This window comes from Micromys minutus (genome assembly GCF_963924665.1).
Source record: "Micromys minutus genome assembly, chromosome: X".
NCBI lineage: Eukaryota > Metazoa > Chordata > Mammalia > Rodentia > Muridae > Micromys > Micromys minutus.
The window spans coordinates 74,921,866-74,949,787 of record NC_137970.1 but is presented as its reverse complement, the minus strand read 5'-3'; the positions used below and the strand labels follow the sequence as shown (position 1 = coordinate 74,949,787).

At 39.7% G+C, this 27,922-nt stretch overlaps 1 protein-coding gene across 1 annotated transcript in view; it reads left to right on the top strand.

The window, feature by feature from the left end:
* The window catches only part of LOC308415026 (nuclear RNA export factor 3-like), a gene marked incomplete at both ends in the record, with an annotated part of 42,962 nt that extends 15,675 nt beyond the window's left edge, over window positions 1–27,287 (top strand). Inside the window, 18 exons of the mRNA XM_080910149.1 lie at window positions 11,811–11,985; window positions 12,172–12,325; window positions 20,212–20,295; window positions 20,402–20,512; window positions 20,777–20,876; window positions 20,973–21,061; window positions 21,513–21,616; window positions 23,875–23,911; window positions 24,239–24,307; window positions 24,378–24,433; window positions 24,574–24,681; window positions 24,809–24,867; window positions 25,092–25,207; window positions 25,314–25,356; window positions 25,900–25,972; window positions 26,514–26,687; window positions 27,065–27,125; window positions 27,234–27,287. Coding sequence (XP_080766275.1) covers window positions 11,811–11,985; window positions 12,172–12,325; window positions 20,212–20,295; window positions 20,402–20,512; window positions 20,777–20,876; window positions 20,973–21,061; window positions 21,513–21,616; window positions 23,875–23,911; window positions 24,239–24,307; window positions 24,378–24,433; window positions 24,574–24,681; window positions 24,809–24,867; window positions 25,092–25,207; window positions 25,314–25,356; window positions 25,900–25,972; window positions 26,514–26,687; window positions 27,065–27,125; window positions 27,234–27,287 — 1,667 coding nt within the window. The remainder of the gene's footprint in view (window positions 1–11,810; window positions 11,986–12,171; window positions 12,326–20,211; window positions 20,296–20,401; window positions 20,513–20,776; window positions 20,877–20,972; window positions 21,062–21,512; window positions 21,617–23,874; window positions 23,912–24,238; window positions 24,308–24,377; window positions 24,434–24,573; window positions 24,682–24,808; window positions 24,868–25,091; window positions 25,208–25,313; window positions 25,357–25,899; window positions 25,973–26,513; window positions 26,688–27,064; window positions 27,126–27,233) is intronic.
* Between the last annotated feature and the right edge of the window lie 635 nt (window positions 27,288–27,922).

Sequence of the window (27,922 nt, the reverse complement as noted above, 5' to 3'; positions counted from 1 at the left end):
AGAGAGAGTATACAAATTAACAACATCAGAAAGGAAAGTGGCAACAAAACAACTGAAACTGAGGTAAGTCAAGAAATCATCAGATTCTACTACAAAAACTTATACTCCACAAAATTGGAAATTCTGGAGGAAATGGATGAATTCCTAGACAGATATAAGATCCCAAAGTTAAACAAGGACCAAGTAAACCATCTAAATAACCCTATAACACCTAAAGAAATGGAAGTCATCAAAAGTCTCCCAACAAAAAAAAGCCCAGGTCCAGACGTGTTCAGTGCAGAAATTTATCAGACATTTATTGGGGATATAACACCAATACTCTCCAAACTATTCCAAAAGATAGAATCAGATGGAATACTACCTAACTCATTTTTTGAGGCTACAATAACCCTCGTACCTAAACCACACAAAGACCCTACAAGAAAAGAGAACTTCAGAACAATTTCACTTATGAACATTGATGAAAAAATACTCAACAAAATCCTGGCAAACCGAATCCAAGAACACATTAAAATGACCAAGTAGGCTTCATCCCTGGGATGCAGGGATGGTTTAATATAAGGAAATCCATCAATGTAATCCACCATATAAACAAACTCAAAGATCAAAATCACATGGTCATCTCACTAGATGCTGAGAAAGCATTTGACAAAATCCAACACCCCTTCATGTTAAAAGTCCTGGAAAGAACAGGAATCCAAGGTCTATACCTAAACATAATAAAAGCAATATACAGCAAACCAACAGCCAACATCAAACTTAATGCCGAGAAACTTGAAGCAATCCCACTAAAATCAGGGACTCGACAAGGCTGCCCACTCTCCCCCTACCTATTCAACGTAGTACTGGAAGTCCTGGCTGGAGCAATTAGACAGCAAAAGGAGATCAGGGGATACAAATAGGAAAGGAAGAGATAAAAATATCACTCTTGGCCGATGACATGATAGTGTACATGAGTGACCCCAAAAATTCCACCAGAGAACTTCTACTGTTGATAAACAAGTTCAGCAAAGTGGCTGGATACAAAATTACCTCGAAAAAAATCAGTAGCCTTCCTATACTCAAAGGACAAACATGTGGAGAAAGAAATTAGGGAAAAGGTACCCTTCACAATCGTCACAAAAACTATGAAATACCTTGGTGTGACTCTAACTAAGCAAGTGAAGGACCAGTACAACAAGAACTTCAAACCTCTAAAGAAAGAAGTTGAGGAGGATCTCAGAAAATGGAAAGATCTCCCATGCTCATGGATTGGAAAAATCAACATCTTAAAAATGGCCATCCTACCAAAAGCAATCTACAGATTCAATGCAATCCCCATCAAAATTCCAACCCAGTTCTTCATGGAACTGGAAAGATCAATGTGCAATTTCATATGGAATAACAAAAGACCTAGAATAGCTAAATCCATCCTCAACAACAAAAAAAACATCTGCGGGAATCACTATTCCTGACCTCAAGCTATATTACAATGCAATTGTGCTGAAAACTCATGGTACTGGTACAGAAATAGGCATGTGGATCAATGGAATAGAATAGAAGATTCAGAAATGAGCCCTCATGTATATGGTCACCTGATTTTTGACAAAGGAGTAGTAAACATTCAATGGAAAAAGAACAGCCTATTCAACAAATGGTGCTGGTCCAACTGGCACTCAGCATGCAAAAGAATGAAAATAGACCCTTTCTTATCTCCTTGTACAAAGCTCAAGTGTAAGTGGGTCAAAGATCTCCACATTAAACCAGATACACTGAAACTATTAGATGAGAAAGTAGGGAAAACCTTAGAACACATAGGCACAGGAGAAAATTTCCTGAACAAAACACCAATCCCTCAAGCTCTAAGGTCAAAGATTAACAAATGGGACTTAATGAGATTGCGAAGTTTCTGTAAGGCTAAGGACATGGTCAAGAAAACAAAAAGGCAACCAACAGAATGGGAAAAGATCTTTACCAACTCCACATCAGATAGAGACCTAATATCCAAGGTATACAAGGAACTCAAAAAGCTAGACACCAGAGAATCAAATAACTCTATTAAAAAATGGGAAACAGAGGTAAACAAAACTTTCTCAGTTGAGGAACACCAAATGGCCGTGAAACATCTGAGGAAGTGCTCCACATCCTTAGCCATCAGGGAAATGCAAATCAAAACAACCCTAAGATTCCACCTCACACCAGTCAGATTGGCCAAGATCCAAAACTCAGATGACAGCAGATGCTGGCGAGGCTGCAGAGAAATAGGAACACTTCTCCACTGTTGGTGGGGTTGCAAGCTAATACAACCACTCTGGAAATCTGTCTGGCGATACCTCAGAAAATTGGATATAGTACTACCTGAAGACCCAGCTATTCCACTTCTGGGCATATACCCCAGAGACACTTTAATACACAACAAAGATATATGCGCCATAATGTTCATAGTGGCTCTATTTATAATAGCCAGAAGCTGGAAAGAACCCAGATTTCCTTCAGAAGATGAATGGATACAAAAATTGTGGTACATTTACACAATGGAATACTACTCAGCCACCAGAAACAATGACTTAACCAAATTCTTAAGAAAATGGTTGCATCTAGAGAATATCATCCTGAGTGAGATAACCCAGTCACAAAAAAACAGACATAATATGCAGTCACTGATATTGGGATGCTAACCCCAGAGGCTTGCAGTCCCCCAGAAACACCTCACAGACTGTAGGAAGTCCAAGAAATAAAGAAAACAAAAGAAAAATATTTACAAAACAAGAAGACTTTGACTATTTCCATGTTGCGTTTTGTTTTGAATGTACTTTACGCTCATGGTAACTATTAGGTTTTCAAGCATACTGTCAAGCCCTTGAAAAAATCAAGTACTGACTAAAAAATATATTCACATAGTTTTATTAAAAATTATTTTAATGTCTGAAAAAACAGTACTGACAAAAAAGTATAATTTTAAGCAAAAAATGTTTAAAATCTGTACATTTATCTTTGTTTTGTAAAATAAAGTCGTTTAAAAAAACATATCACAAAAAAAGTATCTTCAATAAAGAAAAAAAAAAAGATCCATGACCTCACTAGCTGTGGGAAGTTGACTAGGTGTCCAGTACCAGGCATGGTTTTCCTCCTGTTGAGTGTGTTTGAAGTCCAATTAAACACCTGCTGGTTTACCACTAACATGTGAATACCGCTTACTGGACCTTTATGCATATTTTATCGTTCTGTGTATCATCGTGGTTCATAGGTCCCATGGCTGGCACACACACACACACACACACACACACACACACACACACACACATTTAGCATTCTAGGTGAACATAAAACATTTAGTTTCCTTGAGGCTTTATCAAACATTCTCGGTGTTATTTGTCTCTCCTCCATTCTTCTCCTGTCCTGACCTCCCATTCCTTCTTCATTTGGAACCACTTCCTGTTTTTTCATTTCTTGTTTCATATAACCTATCATGTCCATAGTCCCTTTATACTTTTTTTATTTTTTATTTCTGTGGCTACTCCATATTGTATATTCACATTTGAAGATACAGAGCTAGCAATCATAGATGAGAGTGGATATGAGGCATTTGTCTTTCTGGGTCTGGGTTACATTGCTCAGTATAATCTTCCCTAGGTCAATCCAGTTATGTGCAAATTTTACTATTTCATTTTCTTTGCAGCTGAACATTTCTTGTGTATATGTATCATATATTGTGGTGCTTTAAATAGGTTTGGCTCCCAAAGATTTTTGTGTTTCAATGCTTGTCCACAGAAGAGTGGCACTATTAGGAGGTGTGGCTTTATTGGAGTAGGTGTGGCCTATCTTGGAGGAAATGTGCCACTGTGTAGGCAGGCTTTGAGCTCTCCTATGTTCAAGCTCTGCATAGTGTGGCAGAGCCTCCTCTGGCTGCCTGTGGAATACAGTCCCCTTCTGCTGCCTTTGGATCAAGATCTAGTCTTCTCCAGCACCATGTTTGTCTGCATACTGCCAAGTTACTGCCATGATGCTAATGGATGGAACCTCTGAAACTGTAAGCTATCCTCAATTAAGTTTTTTCTTTTATAAGAGTTGCCTTGGTCATGCTGCTCCTTTACAGTAATGAAACCCTAACTAGTGTGTGTGTGTGTGTGTGTGTGTGTGTGTGTGTGTGTGTTTGAAATATGAGTCTTTCATTTAGCAAGTCTGAGTCCTTTATGCAAGCTAGTGACCAAGAGCAGGCTTTTGCCACAAAAAAAATCTCTCTGTTCAAAAGTAGGGTAAGGCTTTCGAAATGTACTTGTACATTTTCACTGTCCAGTCATCTGCTGAAGTGCATTTAGTTTAATTGTGTTTCTTAGCTACTGTGAATAGGGCATCAGTGAACATGGCTAAAAAATATCTATGAGGTGGAATGTTCAATACATTGCATAAATGTCAAGGGCTTAGCTGGATCATGAGGTAGAATTATTTTTACTTTTGGGGGATTCTTCATGTTGATATGTAGAGTGGCTGCACAAATTTACGTTTCCAGCAACAGTGAATGAAGGTTTCCCTTCCTCGCAGCCTCATATGTCATCAATTTTTGTGATGCTCTTAACTATTCTTAGCTATTTCTGTTAAAATGAAATATCAATTAAAATTTTTCCATTCCCCCTATTCCCAAGGATGATGAATATGAATGCTTTTTTAGGTATTGACAAACCATTTTATTTCTTCTAGTGAACTCTTCGTTTATATCCCTCATCCATTTTCAAATTGGCATTTGTCTTCTAGAATCTCCGATTTTGGGTTTCTTTATATATTCTGAATATTAATACTCTCTCTGATATATAGGTGGCAAAGATTCTTTCCCATTCTGTTGGTTTCTTCTCCACATAACCGATTGTTTCCTTAGTCCTGCAGAAGCTTTTTAGTTTTATAAGGTTCCATTTATCAATTGTTGTCCTTAATTCCATGGCTAAAGGAGTCCTGTTCTGAAAGGTCATTTCTACACCTATATCTTGTATGGTACTGCCTATGTGTTCTTCTAGCAGTGTTAGTATTTCAGATTTCAAAATAAGGTACTTGTTCCACTTCTATCTACTTCTCTATAAAGGGTGACAGACATGGGTCTAATTTCATTCTTTTGCAAGTAGAAATCCTGTTTTCCCTTCACTATTTGTTGACAACATCTTTTCTCCAAGTATATGTTTATTTCATCAGATGGCTGTAGTTACAACTACTCATGTTTGGGACTTATGGTTTGTTCCATTGTTCCACACACCTTTCTTGCACCATTACCATATTAATTTTATCACTGTAGCTATGCAGTATCTCTTGAATTCTGGGATGACAATCCCTCCCATAGTCTTTTTGTTCAGGAGAGCTTTGAATAGCCAGTTTTCTTTTCTGGTTTCATATAACTTTTAGGATAAGACAATCATAGAACAACTGGATACAGTGTAGAGACCAACACATCATGATGAGCCCAGCCCCAGGAGGTACATTTGCATCACAGCTCCTGCTCATGGCTCAGGGAGCATATGAAAAGGGGGCTGTATGTTTGTGTTACAGGCTATGAAGGCTACAGACTGCCATCAATGTAAGGCGATTTTTGAGTCCTTTATTTAAGTCAGTGACCAAAAGTAGGCTCATGTCACAAAGAACCCTCTGGCCAAAGAACGGCAGGCTTCAATTTTTAAAACCTCAAATCACACTTACATCATGCTAAAGGCAATAAAGGCGTCAAAAGCTTCAAAGGTTTCAACTAAGTTGGTTAAAATAATTATTTTTTAAAAAATCGTTTATTAATTTTATTTATATGAATACACTGTATCTGTCTTCAGACACACCAGAGAAGGATGTCGGATTCCATTGCAGATGGTTGTGAGCCACCATGTGGTTGCTGGGAATTGAACTCAAGACCCCTGGAAGAACAGCGAGTGCTCCTAACCACTGAGCCATTTTTCCAGCCCCTTAAACAATTATTTTATGATGAAAAACAACGGACTCCAGGCTGTAAGTGCTCAGTAAGATGTACTCAGCACAGGCTTAGGAGCAATTAGGTGAAGTTAGCTAAAACTAGGACAAAACAAAGTTCTTTGGGGCAGTTTACCTGTGAGAGTCAGAGTTGCTGGAAGTCTATTATGAGCCTGTCTCTCCTAGAAATCACGGTGTAAGCAAGATCTGAGGAATGACGTTATCAATAAACATGCTAGTTCAGAAGGGGAAAAGCTCCTGAAACCACATACCTGGACAAGGCTCTATAAACAACAGATAAGTTCTAAAAGGAATTAGCTTCTCTATAGTTGAGCCTACTAATTGCTTACCCAGTACAAAGTGGTAAGTAAGCTTTTATACCATATTCACAATAAAAATGGCTTTTGCAGGTCATAGTTATACACTTGTACACACACACACACACCTGTGTATACCAATAATAATCAGTGAAAAGGGTTATTAATTTGAGCGTATTAAAAATGAGAAGGAGCTTGGAAGGAGTTGGAGAGAGGTGACTTGGGAAGGGTCAGAAGAAAGAAAGGGAAAGGGGAAAGTGATGTAATTAGAGTTTAACTAGAAATGTGTGGAATGAAATAAAGTGCAAGAAAAAGTTCACATTTATTTACTATTCTAGCCTAATTGGGCTTTTTTGTAATTGGGCTTTGATAATGAAATTTCTTAAAGCTAATGATTCATAAACACAAACAGTGCTTACGGTTGTGGAGGACAGTGAGCTCAAACTTATGAGAGCAGCATGAGAATAGAATCTGGAAGTGGCCCTCTCTCTCTGCTTTCTAGAAAATCTATCCCATCATTATCACACTGAAATGCTGATAATATAGACATGCTCCTTCCAAAGGTATGTACAGAGGCTCTGTGGCTGTCTCACCTTTCAGTTGCCTCGCATCTTAAAATGATTGCATTGGCAGTTACCTTTTAGCATGGGGTTGGAGAGAACACAAACATTGAAACCATAGAATTTTACAGCTTATAAAAAATTTCTATGAAGCTTTCAGAGATATCTAACTAGAAAGAGCTGCCTGATACCAAGACTGTAGACCCGAGTTCGATTTCCCTGAGCTCGAATGGCAGAAGGAGAGAACCACCTCCTTTAAGTTGTTCTATGGCTGTCACACGCACATGTCCTTGATCTCTCTCTAGTGTCCACCCTCACACACACACACACACACACACACACACACACACAGAGAGAGAGAGAGAGAGAGAGAGAGAGAGAGAGAGAGAGAGAGAGAGAGAGAGAGAGAGAGAGAAAACTGGTCATATACTGTTGTACACATATTATATTGTCTTCACCCTAGATGTATATACACTCACATACTCACACTCATTCAGTGGCCAGATTTCATCTCACATGTCGTGCAGACATAGACAAAGGTTTGAGAAGAATTTTGAGAGAGTCTGTGAATACACTAGAATCTAGACCTCCTTCTTGGAAAGAGGCCTGACAGGTTTGGAACTTCATTCCTGTCTACAATCAGTGAGACACTTCTCCACAGTGACAACTTCTACCCTAGTCTCACTTAAACATCAGAAGTATTCAATAAACTTTGCGCCTCTCCTCTTCTCTCTCTCCACTTCCTTTTCTGGGCTCCCCTCTCTGCCTCAGGAATGAGTTGAGTGTAAGTTCCAACCATATGACACTTTTTAGAATATTTTGTTACTTTGTTCTAACTTAAGAAAACAAAGGGTGTTTAGTTGACTCTACTCAAACAGAACACTAGGGGCTCACCCTTTGCCATGGGGTTCTTAGTTCTACTGTTTCTCAAGGTAACAGGTGAATATCATCAGACAAAATTTGTACCCCATTAAGCCACCACAACCTTAGTCAGCTGGTGATTCTAAGATCAGATAATTTCTCGAGGAGTCGGGGAGGGGAGAGCAGATCTGATGCAAAAGTACAGTGCCTGGTTCATAGGTTCATAAGTTCATAGTGGGCACTCGGAGCTCACAAAGAATAAAGAACACAGTGTAATGTAGCCAATAAAGATCAGGGAATGCAAAGTTCCCGGCATTTGTAGCAACAAGTACCAGAGTCTCAAGGCTTTATACTCTTGCTGGCTTCTGGTATAGCAGTGGCTCAGTGTGTAAGAACTCCCTGGGTGCTTCACTGGTAGAAACTTGAGGAGGCAGTAAAAATAGGAAGAAAGTTGGTCTACCCTGCCCACCTCCAGAGCCCTCCTCCCTGTGCTCTACGGGATGAAACTTCTTGTAAGGGCTTCCATCTTGTAATTGATGTCTGAAGTTGGCTGTCACCATTCTCGAAAGCTCTTGCCAGTTCTTCAGCTCTAGACCACCTAGAAGAGCACAATAAGGACATTTGTAAGTAGGCACTTCAGGACCTACCATGGGTGAGTTGCTCTGCATGATGTCTTTGCCCAGAACTTAGGACAGAAGTGAGGCTGCCCTTTACTTATATGGCACTTAGGAGACCTCTTTAGGCAGAAACAGGGTGGGGTCAGGGTGGCAGGACCCCCCCTAAGCTGTTTACTTTCCCCTCTCCAGAAGACAAAGATCGAATGAGTATTGAGGTGCTTGTCCTGTTTCTTTCACGGAAAGCCTCCATTCTTGTGGCATTTAACAGAAGTGAGGTGTGCCCCCCCACCTCCTACCCACCTCCCACCCCTGGTTAAAAAGAAAGACTTGATTGAGCTTTGGATCATTTCAGGCCTAGGATCTGAGAAATAGGAAATATGACCTAGAGTATGGTTTGGTGGAAATTAATATTTTTTAGATTAATACTAGTATTAGAAGGGAATTATACAGGGAAGCAAACATTAACATTGAATCTACTTGAGTTATTCAGACCACTGCAATTATCCTTATAGAAGTGCTTGTTTTACGACCAGCCATGTGAACTGTTTGGAAATGTTTTACTTGTGTGTAGGTTTCCACCTCAATTAAGTAAATTTGTTATATATGTATGTACAATATATAAAATCATATTTTGTACATGTATGCATATGTGCATAAGTTACATCGCAGGATGTTCTTGAATTCCTGGGCTAAAGCGATCTTTTTGCTTTGCCCCTCCCTCACAAGTATCTAGGACTGCAGGCATGTGATACTGTGCCTGCTTCGTTTTGAATATTGGTTTAATAGTCCTCATGCAAATGAACTGTTGTCTGATAGGTTTATCTATTATTATATAATGTGATGAGGTGAAATTTCACTCAAACTGTTTATTTGCCCAGTTAATTTTTTTCCTCCAGAAAAACCTTTCTTTATATTAAGATTTGCATGCAAAGAAAGATTGGAAAGTTTTCTTCTTGATAATTGAAACTTTTATCACTAAGATGTCTTTTCCTCTACTATTTCATTCCTCCCCACTCTGTCTCCTGTTTGAGACAGTGATTATCGTAGCTTTGTCTGATCTTGAGCTTCTTATGTATGCAAGGATGACCTTGAACTTGTGACTCTTCTGCCTTTACCTCCTGAATGCTGGAATTACAAAAGAGTACCATCACCCCTAGTCTGTGCAGTGCTGGCCATGGAACCTAGAGACTTAGGCATGTGAGGGAGGTGATACACCCCAACCCCATGGAACTTCTTTCTTTAAAATGTGCTTTTCTTTCCAGTATAAACCTGTAGTTGCTTAGTACAAAAATGATATATATTTTGTTATTTTATAAATACTTTTAGATGTATATATAATTTTTTGTTGAATATGACTACTCTATGTGTAGTAAATTGTAGCAGAGCATTAGAAATTCGGACTAGAGAGATGGACCAGTGGTTGAGAACACTTGCAGAGCTATCATGGGAAATGGTGTTCCAGCCTTAACATTCATGTAGCAAGAAAGGCTTCCTTCAAGCAGTTGTAACTCTAATCCTGAGGGTCTTGATGCTCCTTTCAGGCCTCCTAACATGCATGGAAGTGCCTGCACACACGTGTGTGCAAATACTCACATAGACAGATACACATAAAAACATTATATGTGTACATAAACACACAAATCTTAAGAAAATATTAGAAAATCTTAATGGACAGCCTATCTTGTACACATGAATTATTTGTTATCCAATTTTCCTTCTCCAGCTTATAATCTCTGGTAATCACATTATACTTTCTATTTCTATGAGTTCAGTCTTTAAGTGTCCACATATAAGGGAGAATATTTTGCCTTTTGTATTTAAATTTTATTTATAAGAATTTTTATGTATTTAAAGGAACATTTGACAGAATCCTTTATTTGTTCTCAGATGGGATCTCACTATGTAGGCCAGGTTGGCTTGAACTCCCTAAGTAGCTAAAGCTGGGCTTGCTCTCCTGAATCTCCTGCCTCAGCCTCCCACGTGGTGAATTTCAGACATGTTCTACCATATCTAGCTGATGGAATGCTTTTTTATGTAATCAGGCCCTTTCTGACTTTGATTTGGAATATTTAGCCTACTTTTAATGAAATCATAGGTATAATTTGGTCCAAATACACTATTTTGCTACACATTTGTTTCTAAGCTGCCCTCAGACAATACATGAATATTGCAACATTATTGTTGCATTCACCCTCACCTGATTTGACATGCATTTTCATTATATGTGAGACATGCTTACCAAATCCCCTTTAATATTTTCCCTTCTCTTTTCTAGTCTTCATTATAATATACATCCAAGATATACATATATGTCCCAGAAAACTTATTGTATTATATACTAAGTACTTTGGTTTGCCTACAAATTCATCAGTGTCATTGACTTTCCTTAACTGCACAGATGATTGTATGCAGACCAGTTGACTTTGAACATGTGCCAGTATTTTTTATCTTCCTCCTAGAGGCTGATATTATGTATGTGCTATTTGACCCCAAAGGGATTTTTTTTTTTTTGAGCACTCATTCATTCATTCCCTTTCTGTATGCCTGTAGGTACATGTTTGGAGGTCAAGGGACAACTTGATGAGAACAGTTGGTCCCCCCCACAATGTGGGTCTAGAGAATTGAACTCCAGCTGCCAGAAAAGGTGGCTAGCCCTTTCCAGGATGAGTCATCTCCCCAGTCTGTTTTCTATTTTACTTTACATTTTTAAGATTTATTTTATTTTATGTTCTTGAATGTTTTGCTTTCGTGTATGAATGTGCACCATGTGTGTGCTTGGTGGCTAAGGTGGTCAGGAGAAGATATTCTATATCCTCTAGTAATGGAATTTCAGATGGTGGTGAACCACCATGTGTGTGCTGGGAACCGAACTACTGTTCACCATAAGAGTAGCAAGTCCTCTAAAGTACTGAGCTATCTCTTTATTCTCAATGCACCCTTTTCTTCTGTTAATGTTTTTATTTGTACTTGATGCTTTTTTTTTTTTAAAATTTGGAAACTTCTTAACCAAGATCTGTTAAATATGCTTACCACATTTCCTTTCATTTCTTTCCTTCTCTTTGTCTAGTCTTACAGGATATTATGTGAGCAAGACAAAACCTGTATGTTTTGTTCTGCTTTATGGTATCTCTTGTCTAGTTCTTCTTTCAAGCAGGGAGTTTGCCTTTGATCTTTGAACCATAAAAAAAACTTCCAATATAATTTTTTTACTATTATTCAAACAGAAGAGAGAATGAAGTTTGGGGAATGAAACATAATTTATCTCAGATCACTCAGCCTGAGAAGTACAAGTCGGTTAGTAACATCACAGACCTGTTACTCAACCCAAACTTTACCTCTGTTTTCTCCTTAGCTACGAGTGTCCCCTGCCTCTCATCTTCCAAGAGTGGAAGCACAGTGAAAGATTTAATGTTTCTTTCACTGCTCACAGATTTATTTTGGGGGTGGGTTATAACAAATAATGACCTTCGTTAACCATCATATTTTTCCTAAGATTATTTTTTTTAAATTGTTTCTTGTTGTATTGATTTTAATTTAAGGTCACAGTACTGAAACTAGCCTCTTTCAAAGAAGAATGAGATGCCGGCATATTTTCCGACAGAGATTTCTCAACTCGACTGAGCACATCAGTGGTACAATGCGTACTTCATTTTATCAGCAGCAATATGGAGAGCCAACAATGAGTAACTCTCCCATGTATAATCAAGGAAGATAGTAAGTGATCAGTCAAAATGGCTGAAATATACCAGTCAGTGAAATCCATAACATTGTGGTTAAGTATGTTGTTTATACCTCCAAGTTGTCGAGCATCCTTTGGGTAATGCAGGTATAAGTGGGGTAAATGGTCTATTGGAGAATTTCTAGGTATATATGGACTATTTTCCCTTCATTTTTCCACAGCACTCCATATGGCATTCTGTCTCATCATCAGAGAGTCAATTTACATAAAAGGAATCAGATGCGTGTTAACATGGAGGGGCTGCCAAAACCTCCAGACAGAACAACAGAGAGGGACAAACAAGAAGATACTTCAGAGAACTGGTTCAAGGTCACAGTAAGTGCCCCCAGCAAAATTTATCTAATACTTAAAAGAAGGCTCGAAAGGAATTGTGTTTCACTTGTGTTGAGTCATTAGGTGCTTTTCTGGGTGGTGAGGAGTTGATGAAGGTGCCCACATGCTACATCAATTAAGGAAAAAATTAGAGAAGGAATATAAAGAGAACAGGGTAAAAGAAGACAGGGGCTTATGTATAAGCAAAAGAAGAAATAAATGCTAAGAAGATATAACAACTCTCTATTAGAAGGCCTTTTTTTTTTTTTGCTAAAACTGTGTCTGTATTGGGGAAGGTTGTTGTTACAGTGTCTTTGGAGTCCTTGGTAAAGAAAAAAAAGCTAGGTCTGCCTTAGGTAAGGTCTTTTATTATGGCCTTTTAAATGAAACTATGGTTATAATATAAAAATCAGGGAAATAATACAAAATACAGTTATTAACATTTTAAAAGAATGTTGATTTAAATATCTGGATTATCAAAGGAAACCACCCGAATGAAAGGAAAGGCTATCTGGGAAAATTTACAGGTGATGTGAACGAAATAATGAAATTTGTTCAATCTTTAGATATTGCTTTAAAGCTTGGAAAAATATGCTTGGGTCTTCTTATTTTTATGGTTCTCTAAAAGGAAAATTTACACATGCACTTAAAGTATATAACTTGGGAGCTGGAGAGATGGCTCAGTGGTTAAGAGCACTGACCGTTCTTCCAGAGGTCCTGAGTTCAAATTCCAGAACCTACGTGGTGGCTCACAACCATCTGTAATGAGATATGATGCCCTCTTCTGGTGTGTCTGAAGAGAGGGACATGTACACACATGCACAAAATAAAGAAATACATGTAAAAATAGAGTCCTAAAAATAATGTATTGCTTGCACCACAATGTTCATAGCAGCTCTATTTATAATAGCAAGAAGCTGGAAAGAACCCAGATGTCCTTAAGAAGATGAATGGATACAAAAAGTGTGGTACATTTACACAATGGAGTACTACTCAGCTATCAGAAACAATGACTTTATGAAATTCTTAAGAAAATGGATGCATGGAGCCTGGCCCATCTTCCACCCGGAAGGGCAGCTCTTAAAGGCTGAACAACTGGTGAGTGGGAGACCTAGGCTGCCGGGGAGCGGAGGGATCTCTGCGGAGAGCACACAGCAAGTGCACCCCCTGCCTTGCCCTGCCCAGCCTTGCCTGATCCAGCGCCCAGGAAGAGAACTGTGGAACTTCTGTTCCCACCCGGCGACTCTGAGGCATAGAACAGGGCTCGGCCCATCTGCCACCTGGACCAGTGGAGATCCAGGGACACAGACCAGATACAAGGGAAAGGCAAGAACATATCACTGACAACAAAATGGCAAGAGGAAAGCAAAAGAGTATATTCCAAGGAAACCATGACAATCTAGCAACACCAGAACCCAGCTCTCTCATAACAGCAAACATCGGAATTCCAAACACTCCAGAAAAGGAAGACACAGACCTGAAATCATACCTCAAGATGCTGATAGAGATAATTAAACAAGAACGGGAGGAAAAGCAAAAAGCAAAAAGCAAAAAGATTCAGAAGCTTTTGAAGAGAAAACAAAAAAACTCAAAGAACTACAGGAAAACACAATTTAACAATTTAAAATGGGAATTGACACAATAAAGAAAACAATAAAAGAGATAATCCTAGAGGTAGAACACCTAAAAAAAAAATCAGGAGATACAGAAGCAAGCATTTCCAATAGATTACAAGAGATCGAAGAGAGAATGTCCGGGGCAGAAGACAACATTGTAAACATAGACAAAACAGCCAGAGAAGATGCAAAAAACAAAAAGCTCCTAACCCAAAATGTCCAAGAAATCCAAGACACAATGAGAAGACCGAACCTAAGGATAATAGGAATAGAAGAGGGAGAAGAGTATCAACTAAGAGGCACAGTAAATATCTTCAACAAAATCGTAGAAGAAAACTTCCCTACCCTCAAGAATAAGATGACCACGAACATAAAAGAAGCCTTCAGAACTCCAAATAGGTTGGACCAGAAAAGAAATACCTCCCGACACATAATAGTAAAAACATCAAGTGCCCAAAGCAAAGAAAGAATACTAAAAGCAGTAAGGGAAAAAGGTCAGGTAACATATAAAGGCAGACCAATCAGACTCACACTCGATTCCTCAACAGAGACTATGAAAGCTAGAAGAGCCTGGACAGACGTCATGCACTTCTTAAGAGAACACAAGTGCCAGCTCAAGCTGCTATACCCAGCAAAACTATCAATCACCATTGATGGAGAGACAAAGATATTTCAAGACAAATCAAAATTTACATAATATCTGACCACAAACCCAGCACTACAACAAATTATAGGTGGAAAACCCAATACAAGGAGGGAAAATACAGCCTAGTAAAAACAAGAAAACTCCTAAACAAGAAAACTAAAAGAAGAAAAAGACACAGACACAACTCAACCCACAAAAGCAATAATAGCAGGAAACAGAAAAAACTATTCCTTGATATCTATTAACATAAATGGACTCAACTCCCCAATAAAGAGACATAGGCTATCAGACTGGATACATAAACAAAATCCAGCCTTTTGCTGCATACAGGAAACTCATCTCAGAGACAAACACAGACACTATCTCAGAGTTAAAGGGTGGGAAAAAAACTTCCAAGCAAACAGCTCCAAGAAGCAAGCTGGAGTGGCTATTCTAATATCGAATAAAGTAAATTTCCAACCAAAAGTTGTCAAAAAAGATAAGGAAAAGCACTTCTTACTCATTACCAGGGAAATCTGTCAGGAGGAACTCTCAATCCTTAACATATATGCTCCAAATAAAAAAGCACCCACATTCACAAAAGAAATCCTACTAAAGCTCAAAAAATATATTTCACCCCACACAATAATAGTGGGAGACTTTAATACCCCACTCTCACCAATGGACAGATCAGGGAAACAGAAACTGAACAAGGACACTGCAAAACTAGCAAAGACTTTGAACCAACTAGAATTAATAGATATATACAGAACATATTATCCTAAAGTAAAAGAATACACCTTCTTCTCAGCACCCCATGGCACCTTCTCGAAAATAGACCACATAATTGGACATAGAGCGAGCCTCAATTGATATAAGAAGATTGAAATACTCCCATGCATCCTCTCAGATCACCATGGTCTACGGCTGGTCTCTAACAACAACAAAGACAACAAAAAGCCCACATACACATGGAAACTAAACAATGCTCTGTTAAACGATAGCAGGGTCAAAGAAGAAATAAAGAAAGAAATTAAAGATTTTCTAGAATTCAACGAAAATGAAAACACAACATACCCAAACCGATGGGATGCAATGAAAGCAGTACTGAGAGGAAAACTAATAGACCTAAGTGCTTCCAAAAAGAAACTGGAGAGAGCTTACATCAGCAACCTGACAGCACAGTTAAAAGCCCTAGAACAGAAAGAAGCAGATATACCCAAAAAGAGTAGACGGCAAGAAATAATCAAAATTAGGGCAGAAATAGAACAAATAGATTCAAAAAGAACCATTGAAAAAATCACCAAAACCAAGAGTTGGTTCTTTGAAAAAATCAACAAGATTGATAAACCCCTAGCAATACTAACTAGAGGGCAAAGAGAGAGTCTACAATTTAACAAAATCAGAAAGGAAAGTGGTGACATAACAACTGAAACTGAGGAAATTCAAGAAATCATCAGATCCTGCTACAAAAACTTATACTCCACAAAATTGGAAAATCTGGAGGAAATGGACGAATTCCTAGACAGATATAAGATCCCAAAGTTAAACAAGGACCAAGTAAACCATCTAAATAACCCTATAACACCTAAAGAAATAAAAGAAGTCATCAAAAGCCTCCCAACCAAAAAAAGCCCAGGTCCAGACGTGTTCAGTGCAGAAATTTATCAGACATTTATTGTGGATATAACACCAATACTCTCCAAACGATTCCAAAAGATAGAATCAGATGGAATACTACCTAACTCATTTTTTGAGGCTACAATAACCCTCGTACCTAAACCACACAAAGACCCTACAAGGAAAGAGAACTTCAGACCAATCTCACTTATGAACATTGATGCAAAAATACTCAACAAAATCCATGCAAACCGAATCCAAGAGCACATCAAAACGATCATTCATCATGACCAAGTAGGCTTCATTCCTGTGATGCAGGGATGGTTTAATATAAAAAATCCATCAACATAATCCACCATATAAACAAACTCAAAGATCAAAATCACATGGTCATCTCACTAGATGCTGAGAAAGCATTTGACAAAATCCAACACCCCTTCATGTTAAAAGTCCTGGAAAGAACAGGAATCCAAGGTCCATACTTAAACATAATGAAAGTAATATACAGCAAACCAACAGCCAACATCAAACTTAATGGCGAGAAACTTGAAGCAATCCCACTAAAATCAGGGACTCGACAAGGCTGCCCACTCTCCCCCTACCTATTCAACATAGTACTGGAAGTCCTGGCTGGAGCAATTAGACAGCAAAAGGAGATCAAGGGGATACAAATCGGAAAGGAAGAGATAAAAACATCACTCTTTGCCGATGACATGATAGTGTACTTGAGTGACCCCAAAAATTCCACCAGAGAACTCCTACAGCTGATAAACAAGTTCAGCAAATGGCTGGATACAAAATTAACTCAAACAAATCAGTAGCCTTCTTATATTCAAAGGACAAACATGTGAAGAAAGAAATTAGGGAAAAGGTACCCTTCACAACCGTCACAAAAACTATGAAATACCTTGGTGTGACTCTAACTAAGCAAGTGAAGGACCTGTATGACAAGAATTTCAAATCTCTAAAGAAAGAAATTGAGGAGGATCTCAGAAAATGAAAGATCTCCCATGCTCATGGATTTGAAAGATCATCATCTTAAAAATGGCCATCCTACCAAAAGCAATCTACAGATTCAATGCAATCCCCATCAAAATTCCAACCCAGTTCTTCAAGGAATTGGAAAGATCAATGTGCAATTTCATATAGAATAACAAAAGACCTAGAATAGCTAAATCCATCCTCAACAACAAAAAAACATCTTTGGGAATCACTATTCCTGACCTCAAGCTATATTACAATGCAATTGTGCTGAAAACTGCATGGTACTGGTACAGAAATAGGCATGTGGATCAATGGAATAGAATAGAAGATTCAGAAATGAGCCCTCATGTATATGGTCACCTGATCTTTGACAAAGGAGGCATAAACATTCAATGGAAAAAGGACAGCCTATTCAACAAATGGTGCTGGTCCAACTGGCACTCAGCATGCAAAAGAATGAAAATAGACCCGTTCTTATCTTCTTGTACAAAGCTCATGTGTAAGTGGATCAAAGATCTCCACATTAAACCAGATACACAAAAACTATTAAATGAGAAAGTAGGGAAAACCTTAGAACACATAGGCACAGAAGAAAATTTCCTGAACAAAACACCCATGGCTCAAGCTCTAAGGTCAAAGATTAACAAATGGGACTTAATGAGATTGCAAAGTTTCTGTAAGGCTAAGGACATGGTCAAGAAAACAAAACGGCAACCAACAGAATGGGAAAAGATCTTTACCAACACCACATCAGATAGAGGCCTAATATCCAAGGTGTACAAGGAACTCAAAAAGCTAGACACCTGAGAATCAAATAACCCTATTAAAAAATGGGGTACAGAGCTAAACAAAACGTTTTCAGTTGAGGAACACCGAATGGCCGTGAAACATCTGAGTAAGTGCTCGACATCCTTAGCTATCAGGGAAATGCAAATCAAAACAAACCTGAGATTCCACCTCACACCAGTCAGATTGGCCAAGATACAAAACTCAGATGACAGCAGATGCTGGCGAGGCTCTGGAGAAAGAGGAACACTTCTCCACTGTTGGTGGGGTTGCAAGCTAATACAACCACTTTGGAAATCAGTCTGGCGATACCTCAGAAAATTGGATATAGTACTATGAAGACCCAGCTATTCCACTTCTGGGCATATACCCCAGAGACACTTTAATACACAACAAAGATATATGCGCCATAATGTTCATAGTGGCTCTATTTATAATAGCCAGAAGCTGGAAAGAACCCAGATGTCCTTCAGAAGATGAATGGATACAAAAATTGTGGTACATATACACAATGGAATACTACTCAGCCACCAGAAACAATGACTTAACCAAATTCTTAAGAAAATGGCTGCATCTAGAGAAGATCATCCTGAGTGAGATAACCCAGTCACAAAAGAACAGATATAATATGCAGTCACTGATAGTGGGATGCTAACCCCAGAGGCTTGCACTCCCCCAGAAACAACTCACAGACTGTATGAAGTCCAAGAAATAAAGAAAACAAAAAAATATACATATATTCACAAAACAAGAAGACTTTGACTATTTCCATGTTGCGTTTTGTTTTGCATGTACTTTACGCTCATGGTAACTATTAGGTTTTCAATGCATACTGTCAAGCCTTTGAAAAAATCAAGTACGAACTAAAAAATATATTCATATAGTTTTATGTAAAAATTATTTTAAAATCTGAAAAAAAAGTACTGACAAAAATGTATAATTTTAAGCAAAAAATGTTTAAAATCTGTAAAAAAAAAAAAGTGGGGGTTAGACGGAGATATCATTTACTGAATCTATGCCAGAATTTGGGTCTACTTGATTGCCTATTTCTTGCAACTTAATCAAGTTATTATTTTTTTAATTTTCTACAAATTGACATTTCAGATAGATTTTTCTAAAAATAAAATAGAATTGGGATTTTGACAGAAAAAAACATGTTTACATTCTCCAAATAATATCTGCCAATGAACAATTTCTAACTAATTTCTCATCTAAGGATCATTAGTTGCTGTTTTGGATGTACTTATTGGATGTAAAACTTAAGCCTAGATACTATGAACATACATTTAATATTTTCATTCATGTTTCTGTGTTTTTTTTAAATTAGTGAAATTACTTTTTTGTTGGTAGAAATGAGGTATGGTGACATCAATGTGTTCATTGTATCTAAATAAATTATCTCATTTCATCTTCTGATAGTAATCTTCATAGTTCCATGTGTCTGAACCATGAGTCACATAAGAACTCTGGCAACTAATTTTCAAATATTAATAAAAATTATTTCTCACTTTGAAAAAAAGAAAATGGATGCATCTAGAGAATATCATCCTAAGTGAGATAACCCAGTCACAAAAGAACAGACATAATATGCAGTCACTGATAGTGGGATGCTCACTCCAGAAAGCTCTGAACACCCCAGAAACAACTCACAGACTATATGAAATTCAAGAAAAAACAAAGTCCAAAAAAAAGAAGAAAATGAAAAACCATTATGCTTAATCCTTACACACCAAGAAAACTTTGAGTAATTCCAGGTTACATCCTGTTTTACATGTACTTTATGCTCATTGTAACTAGTAAGACCTTAATGCACACTACCAAACCTTTAAAAAAAATCAAGTACTGACAAAAATATATTCATATAATTTTATGCAAAATGCTTAAAATCTGTACATTTATCTTTGTTTTTTTTTATAATAAAGTTGTTCAATTTATTTAAAAAATAGTGTATAGCTTAACAATAGTTGGTGACACATCTTTGAAACCTTTATCCCAGTCAGCATGACTGTCAAACACATCAAGCTTTCGTGTTTCCCTTTATAATTGATCTCTTTTATTCTCCCCTCTCTGTGTCATGGAATTTTTAAAGCAACTCTTGGTTAGTTTCCTACCACAATAGATTTGTTGACATTTTTCTAGATTTTTTTTAATGTAAACAGAGTATGTTATAAGCTGGACACTATTGTCTGATTAAGTCAAAATTTTCAGTTCCAATTGGCTAATGTCGTCTTCTGTTCTTTTCTCGTGTTTGATCCTAGATTCCCTTTGGCAGAAAATATGATAAGGAGTGGCTGCTGAATTTGATTCAGAGCCAGTGCAGCAGCCCTTTCACTCCAGTGCAGGTAAGAGAGGACACCATAGAGGATGAGAGGAAGCAGGACCGATAGGGACACTGTTAGCCATAACAATTGCCTGCACATTCTGCCTAGCTCACCCTTATCCTTGCAGTTTCACCACGAAAAAATGCAGGCCCATTTTTTTGTTGATAATCCCAACATTGCCTTTATGCTGAAGGCTCTCAGTGACAAGATTCGAGATGAGACTGATAATAAGGTATGTGTCAAGAGTGTCACTGAAATGTTGTGAGCCAGGGGGCAGTATCTTTTATAATCCCGTGCCTTCTCAGTTCTGGTGCCAACACAGACTCTCACGTGTTCACTGCAGATAGCAATCTGCATTAGCCCCTGTGAGGGACTCCACTCGGTGACAGAGCTGAAGTCAGAGAAGATGGATCAAGGAAAGGTAATGTAAACTTAATACCATTTGTATAGCCACAGCTGAACCTATCTCTTCTTCCCTATCTTTTTATCACTTCCACCTCAGAGTCACAGAATTCCATTTGTAATTTTGCAGCTGACTATGAACCAACAGGGTGCTACTTCTCAGCGAGTTCTTAATAGGCAGAGACTCCCCTTTGACCAAGGTATGAATGACCCTAGTCAGTCTAGAGGAAATGAGGAAAGAAGGGTCTAGGTAGCACTGTCTCAGTCTTCTGATTACCTATTCTTGCCTCCTGAAGCTTTGATGACCCATCCTGCTGACTTGGCACTGATTCCTAGAAGGTATATGGATTCTTCCCATAATATCCACGAAGAAAACATGACACAGGTAATAGCTTATACTTGTCACTGTTTTTGAGAGTAAGACAGAAGAGATTATCTAGTGGTTAGATTGGTCTCAAGTATTCCCTGTAGTATCATTAACTTGATTTTCCCCCTTAAGGCTTTTGTCTTAGAACCAGAGTTAACAACAAATCCTGTCAGATGTCTGGCTTGCTAAATACTATAGCAATGGCCCCTACTACTGGAAAACTGAATTTCTACAAAAAATAAGATGAGGGATAATACTGAGGTTTTTTTTTTATTTTAACTTATCTTATTTATATTTCAGTTATTGCTCCTCCCCACTCTGTTCCTCTAAGAGAGAGCAGAAGCCATCATCAGAGTGTTGACAATAGGCAGGGAAGTGGAGTTACTGGTAATGGAGCAAGGGAAAGAGCTGAGGGCTTAGACATCTGCTTCACTTCTCTTAATCCATGAATTTATTCTTATAACTACAGGTGAACCCTGAAGGGGAGATGGCCATGGAGCAAGCCTCGGGAGAGATATGTGCAGACAAAAGCTCTCTGAGTAGTACCATGCCGGATAAGTCTAGTAACATAAAGTCAGTTTATCTACAAGAGGAGTAGTTCTGGTTCTCTTGGAGGATCCAACTTCATCCTCTCCTCTGTCTGTATCTTCACCTGTTCCCACGGTTCTTCATTCCATCTGACCCTCCCATTTTTTCCTTTGTCAGGGGTGTGATTCCTATGTCTGAACACTTAGTCTATCCAAGAAAGATGCCATTCCTCCTCTAGCCTAACTGGAGCTCCCATTTTCTTACTCCCATGAAGTCCCTTCATCTGTCCCAGGCTTCTCTGAAAGCTCTCTTATGCTAGGATGAGGCTAGGAGTTCTGGATGATGCTAATATTACTTACTCTGGATTACTGTTGGGGGCTCATTTCTCCTTGGAGGGAAAACATGGGTTCTCTGAATCAAAGATCTAGGTGTGGGCCTATGGCAGGGAGCAGAGAGCCTCCTGGAGCAAGAGTGTCATGTAGAGAAAGAATCCTCCATCCTTTCTTTCTTTTCTTATCTACCCACCTTGCTCATAATCCTACCAAATGTAAAAGATGATCTCTGCATAGCCTGAGAGACATAAATTGATTCCTTGGATTAGACTCCAACTCAAACAGGCACAAGTAGAAAGATACCTCCAAGAGAGAACATAGTGACCATATGAGATGCCTGCTTCTGGGAATGTCTTTGTCTCTCAAACTCCTTCATTGTTCCCAGAGTAAGTCTAGCATAGGAAAAAAAATGAGCCTGAATTCAGTGGTACCCAATACTGTGAAGTCTTGCCTTCTCTCTTGCTTTGGGTCTTTGGAGCAGCCTAGGGAAAGTGAAGGAGAGGACCACTGCAAAGGAGCTCTTTTAACTGCAGTCTGAGTCTGATTGGTGAACTGTCTGCTGGTCTAAGGGGCAAGTGGAAGGAAGCTTCGTACTTTATTTCCCTGAATCAGATGTTAGATTCAGATTTGCAGGAGTGGCCTCAAAGCTGGAGGCCTTACCTGATAGAAAGCTTTTACCTGAGCCTCACCATGTAGGTCATATCCCACTGCCGACACCTCTCAGTGCTGAGAAAGGTAGAGAGTACCATTATCTCTCATTCTTGTTGTGTGGCTTCATCTTTGTCCTTTGCTTCCACTCTCTTATGTTTCCCTGATATCTCCCTCATCTACTTTCATTTCCTTTCCATCACCATCTCCCTGACTTCAATTACTGAGTCAGTCCTGAGTCATGCTATATCCCTTCCTGGCTCAGTTCTCTATAATGGTGGGCACCACAGGGTCCTGGGTTCCCATCTCACATCTTGCTCACTGTAAAACTTCCTCTTGTGGGGACTCTAAGGAGGGGGCAAGAGTCCTTTGACCCTGGCTCCTCCAATGTGGCTACTTGTGATGTTAGCCTGGAGAAAGCAACCAGAGCAGCATGTGTAGGAGCTACCCAACAACATAAAAGAGAGGGGAGTACAGGGGGAAAGACAAGCCTCTTTCTTGTTCCACAAGGAGGGAACTTTTACTTTCAATTATATTTGTATGATCTTAACAGTGTTTGTTAAGAAAAAAGATGAAAGGGGGGGAGGATATGGCCCATGGAGGTGTGGTGAGGCATGGGGGCAAGGGGAATGTGTCTGGGGGACCCATGTTGGGAATCCCTTCCTCCTGAAGGACCAGCCACATGATGGTATAGTACAGAATAGAGTTTGTTCAGGGAATGGGGAGGGGAGTTAAGAGGGTAGGAGAGAGAGAGAGAGAGAGAGAGAGGGAGAGAGAGAGAGAGAGAGAGAGAGAGAGAGAGAGAGAGAGAGAGAGAGAGAGAAGGAGGAGGAGGAGGAGGAGGAGGAGGAGGAGGAGGAGGAGGAGGAGGAGAGGAGAGGAGAGGAGAGGAGAGGAGAGGAGAGGAGAGGAGAGGAGAGGAGAGAAGAGAAGAGAAGAGAAGAGAAGAGAAGAGAAGAGAAGAGTAGAGTAGAGAAGTAGAAGCACATGGAAAGAGAGGGGAAATAGAATGGGGAGATGAGGGGCAAAGGGGGAAGAGCAAAAGGCCAAGAGGCCAAGAGATTCCAAGAGAGCAAAAGAGAGAGGGGGGATGGGGCAAGCAGCCCCCTTTATAGTGCCAGGTAACTGGGCCAGAGTATACCTGGCTGTGACCAGGTAACTGTGGGGTGGGGTTTACAGAATCCCAACAGTGTTCCTATATTTATATGTCAATAGATGAATAACCAAAAATGCCATCTAACTTATATATTAATGGAATGCTGTGTCATGTTTATATGCACATATATACTGCACAATTCTTAATAAGGCTACTTTTTTTGATAGTTCAATTCTGGAATTGTTCCCCAAGTTACTAAGCCTGGTAAGTCTGTTTTATTATTATTATTATTATTATTATTATTATTATTATTATTATTATTATTGATTTCTGTAGCTGAGACTGACTGTAACCAACTTTCTCTGAAAGCTAATGTGGTCTTGCTCAAGTTAACCTTTCTGTAGCTGTCTATTAAGCCTCAAAAGAGATAGGGAGAAGTGATTCAGATTCATAGAGGAACTTGCCAAAGGCAAGCCATGATCCCAACTGTACTACTTCCAATGACATTTCTAAGGCTCCTGTAAACCCACCCCTTTCTTTATCGTCCAGCATCACATTCTAGCTCTGCATTGATTCTCTTGCCTCCCACAGGGTGGACAGAAATTACATAAACCAACTCTCTCTGGCCCTGAAGATCATAAGACCTTACCAATTTGCAAGGTGAGGAGAGAGGTTTTAATTTGTGTATAAGAATGGGTCAACACCTACATCCTGTTCACTTTTATTTCAGGGAAGTTTTTTTGGATCTGAGTACATAAAAACACTGGTCCTACAGTTCCTGCATCAGTAAGTACCTCTGGAAATCTGACAAAAGGGAGGGATGGTAGGGGGAGGGGAGGCTATAAAATTATAAACATATAAAGCTATGAAATCTTATTCAAGGTTCAAACCAATGAGATTATCCCACGCTGTCACCTCCCCCAAAGGTATTACTTCATCTATGACAGTGGAGATCGGCAGGGACTCCTCAATGCTTACCATGCTGAGGCTTGCTTCTCGTTGACCGTTCCTTTGAGCTTCATGGACTTATCCTCGTGAGTGGCACACTCAGCTCAAACTCTGACCCAGATCACTGCCCTCTGTTCTCCAGCAGATACAGGCAGTCCCTTGGAACCATCACACTGGCTGGACCACCACAACTGTTTCCTCCTTTTCTTCTAGGAGCAGCTTGTGTGAGTACTTCATGTATAGCAGAAATATGAAGATTCTCAAGGATCCTTGTAAGTGTGTGGTGGGCAAGACTGGGCAAGATAGAGGGGGATAGAAGGCACAATCGCAGATGCCAGAGGTTAAGGTTCCTGGTTTTGCCCTCCCCATTCCTGCAACATTGTCTTCAGCTGTCTGTTCCCGGACCCTTTAGCTTAGGTCTCTGACTGGGGAATGCTGTGAGTGCAAATCACATGCAACTCCAAGGACACAAATCTTTCTGTTTCTTTCTTTACAGATATTCGGAGGCAGCTGCTGAAGCACAAGAAATGTGACATTATTCACTTCCTTCGTGCGCTGCCCAAAACTCAACATGACCTCACCTCCTTCGTTGTGGACATATGTTTCCAAACAGTAAGTACCTGCTCCTTCCATGGGGCACATCACACACTCCGAAAGCTGGTGGTGAGTAGAAAGTTAGGCAGGACCCTGAGCCCCTGTGTGCCTTCTTCCTTTTCAGGAAACAATGCTCTGCTTCTCTGTTAGTGGGCTGTTTAAGGAAGGTGAGTGCTTGTAGAATCCCCTTTCCAGGTCACCCCTTGCTTCCTGATCTCTGAGCATCCCCAGCTCCCCCATTGTGTGCCTTCCCTTCTGCTCCCCTGCCCTCAGACCTTCCTACTCTGACGAGGTCTGTGCCTGTCTGCTGCACAGCTCCTGGGTGAGGGAGAGCACGTGAGCTGCAGGGTTGTTGGCTCTCATTCCAGATCCTTACTCTGTGCTTTTGGGCCAGTCGCTTAGCCTTTGCTTTTCTCCTGTTTGCAAACAGTGCCAACTGCCCCACCCCCACCCCAGACAGATGTGGATCAAAGCCCAAGTGAACACTGGAAGTTACTTTTCACAGGGTCCAGAATGTGGCAGGAGACCCATCAATATGAGTGGATTATTACCTTTGTTGCTCCCACCCCATTTTCATCAAAGACCCCTGACTCCATTAACTGAGTGGTCCCGGGCTTTTTCGGCATAGGGCCCTGACTGAGGAATGTTTTGTGAGGGTGAAAAGCATGTGTAACTATATAAGGATGCTTTCTTTTGTTTTGTTCTCAAAGTGACAGGCAACTCTCAAGGGTGTGTTCATGCCTTCACTCGGATCTTCGTTGCTACCTGTGACAACAATTCAGAGTACGTGCTGGTTGAGAATGGGCGCTCTCACCCCAGCATGGGCCAGTATGGCAGTTAACAGGGCAGACTTTGGAGTCAGACTGGTACTCACTTGTTTTGCGAATTTGTTCCAGTCACATTCCCCATTTATAGCTGTTTTCTAAAGATGTTGCTTATACTGTCCACCCTTTTACCTGATAAAAGGCAAGATGAAAACATAAAATCACTCTTTCTCCCCTGCCCCACCTTTGGTTTTCTGAGACAGGGTTTCTCTGTAAAGCCCTGGCTGTTTTGAGACTCCTCTGTAGACCAGGCAGGCCTTGAACTCAGAGATCTGCCTGCCTGTGCCTCCCGAGTGCTGTGATTAAAGGCATGTGCCACCACCGCTAGGGTTAAACCATTTCTTAAGAAAAGCTTAACCTGCCATTCTAGTAATATAGACAGTGGACTCACTCCCTGGGGATGTCATAGACAACCAGGGATACTGGAAACATCCGGTTTCTGGAGAGTGACAGCATGACAGTTGTTCTTCCATCAATCTCAAGGAATATTTTCCCTCCAGCCTTTGCATCATCAACGACAAGTTGTCTGTGAGGAATGTCTATGGGCTTCCCAGTGCCTCCAACGCTGTGGCCACATCCTCCTCCAGCTATTTTCCTTCCCTCTTTCAAGATCAACAGGAGATGGTGCCTACATTCTGTGCCCAGTCTGGGGTGAATACTGAGAGGTCTCAAAAGTGAGTGTTGTGAGCACATGGTTAACGTAGCATGAGGTTGTGGTAGGAGACTGAGTTATGGGAACATACAGGCTTCTCTTCTTTATTTCTTTTCATTTACTATCTTACTGAACAGTTTCTTCTCAGTAGACAGTAAGCTAACTAACCATTGAAAATGGCTATTTGACCATTCTGAAATCTAAAGACCCTGTTCATTTAATGGGAGAAATTTGGATTTTCAGGAACTTGCTCATATTATGGCAGAAGGGTCATTTTGGTGAATACCTTGAAATACATGTAGAGCCAGGTTTCTGTCACATAGATCAGGAAATGCCTTTGTGTTTGTTGTCAGTGTTATCTTTTCTTGTTGGATGATCCCTGTTCATCTTCTGTCACAGATGCCTTCATGATGACCAGTGGAATTACAACAAAGCTATACAAGGCTTTGCTTTGCTCAAGGTGACATTTGCAAATTCAAGTCAAGTGAGAATAGGCTAGGTAGCCTGGGAATAGTGCTAGTATTCTTGTATCTGCTGATCTCCCAATTGTCTTTTTTACCTTCTCCAGGTACAGGACACGATCCCAGAGGATACGTTCACCCAGACAAGTCCAAGATCCTAAGAATAGCACACCAAGAAGAAATTCCTGGGTGTCGCTATCTTATTTCTTCAGACCTCTGCTGAGATTTTGTTCTAGTACAACAATTTCCTTGTAAACAAACTAGGATATTTAGTTTCATCCTGGAAGCCAAAGCCTATCTTGTGGAGCAGACTCTCACTGTTTTTTATGTTTGCCACATAGTTGAGGATCCATGTTTCTTATGTTTTCTTTTACTACAAGTTTTATTAATGTCGTTGAGCATTTCATATTTTTATAATATACTCTGGTTACTCTCAGCCTGTCACATCTCCTTCCTACTCCTGCTCACACTCCCTCCTACATATGAGCCCTTGTCTCGTATTTATATATTTTGTTTTGCACTGTGACCCACCCAGCATAAACAGGGACATCTATGTGACCATGTGTTTAGAACTATCCATTGAGGTAGCTGTGGGGTACATAGTTAAAGACCGTGACTGACTATCCCCTAGAGGAGTCCTTCAGTAGCCAATAGTTTATCAGAGAAGCATAGACCCCTCACTGTGGTTGACTAATGAGAGGCTTAGTCTTGTGCAGGCCCAGTGGAAGCAATCTCAGTTGCTGTAAGATTACTATAATTGCATCATGCTTGGAAGATACTATTGATGTTTCTGATT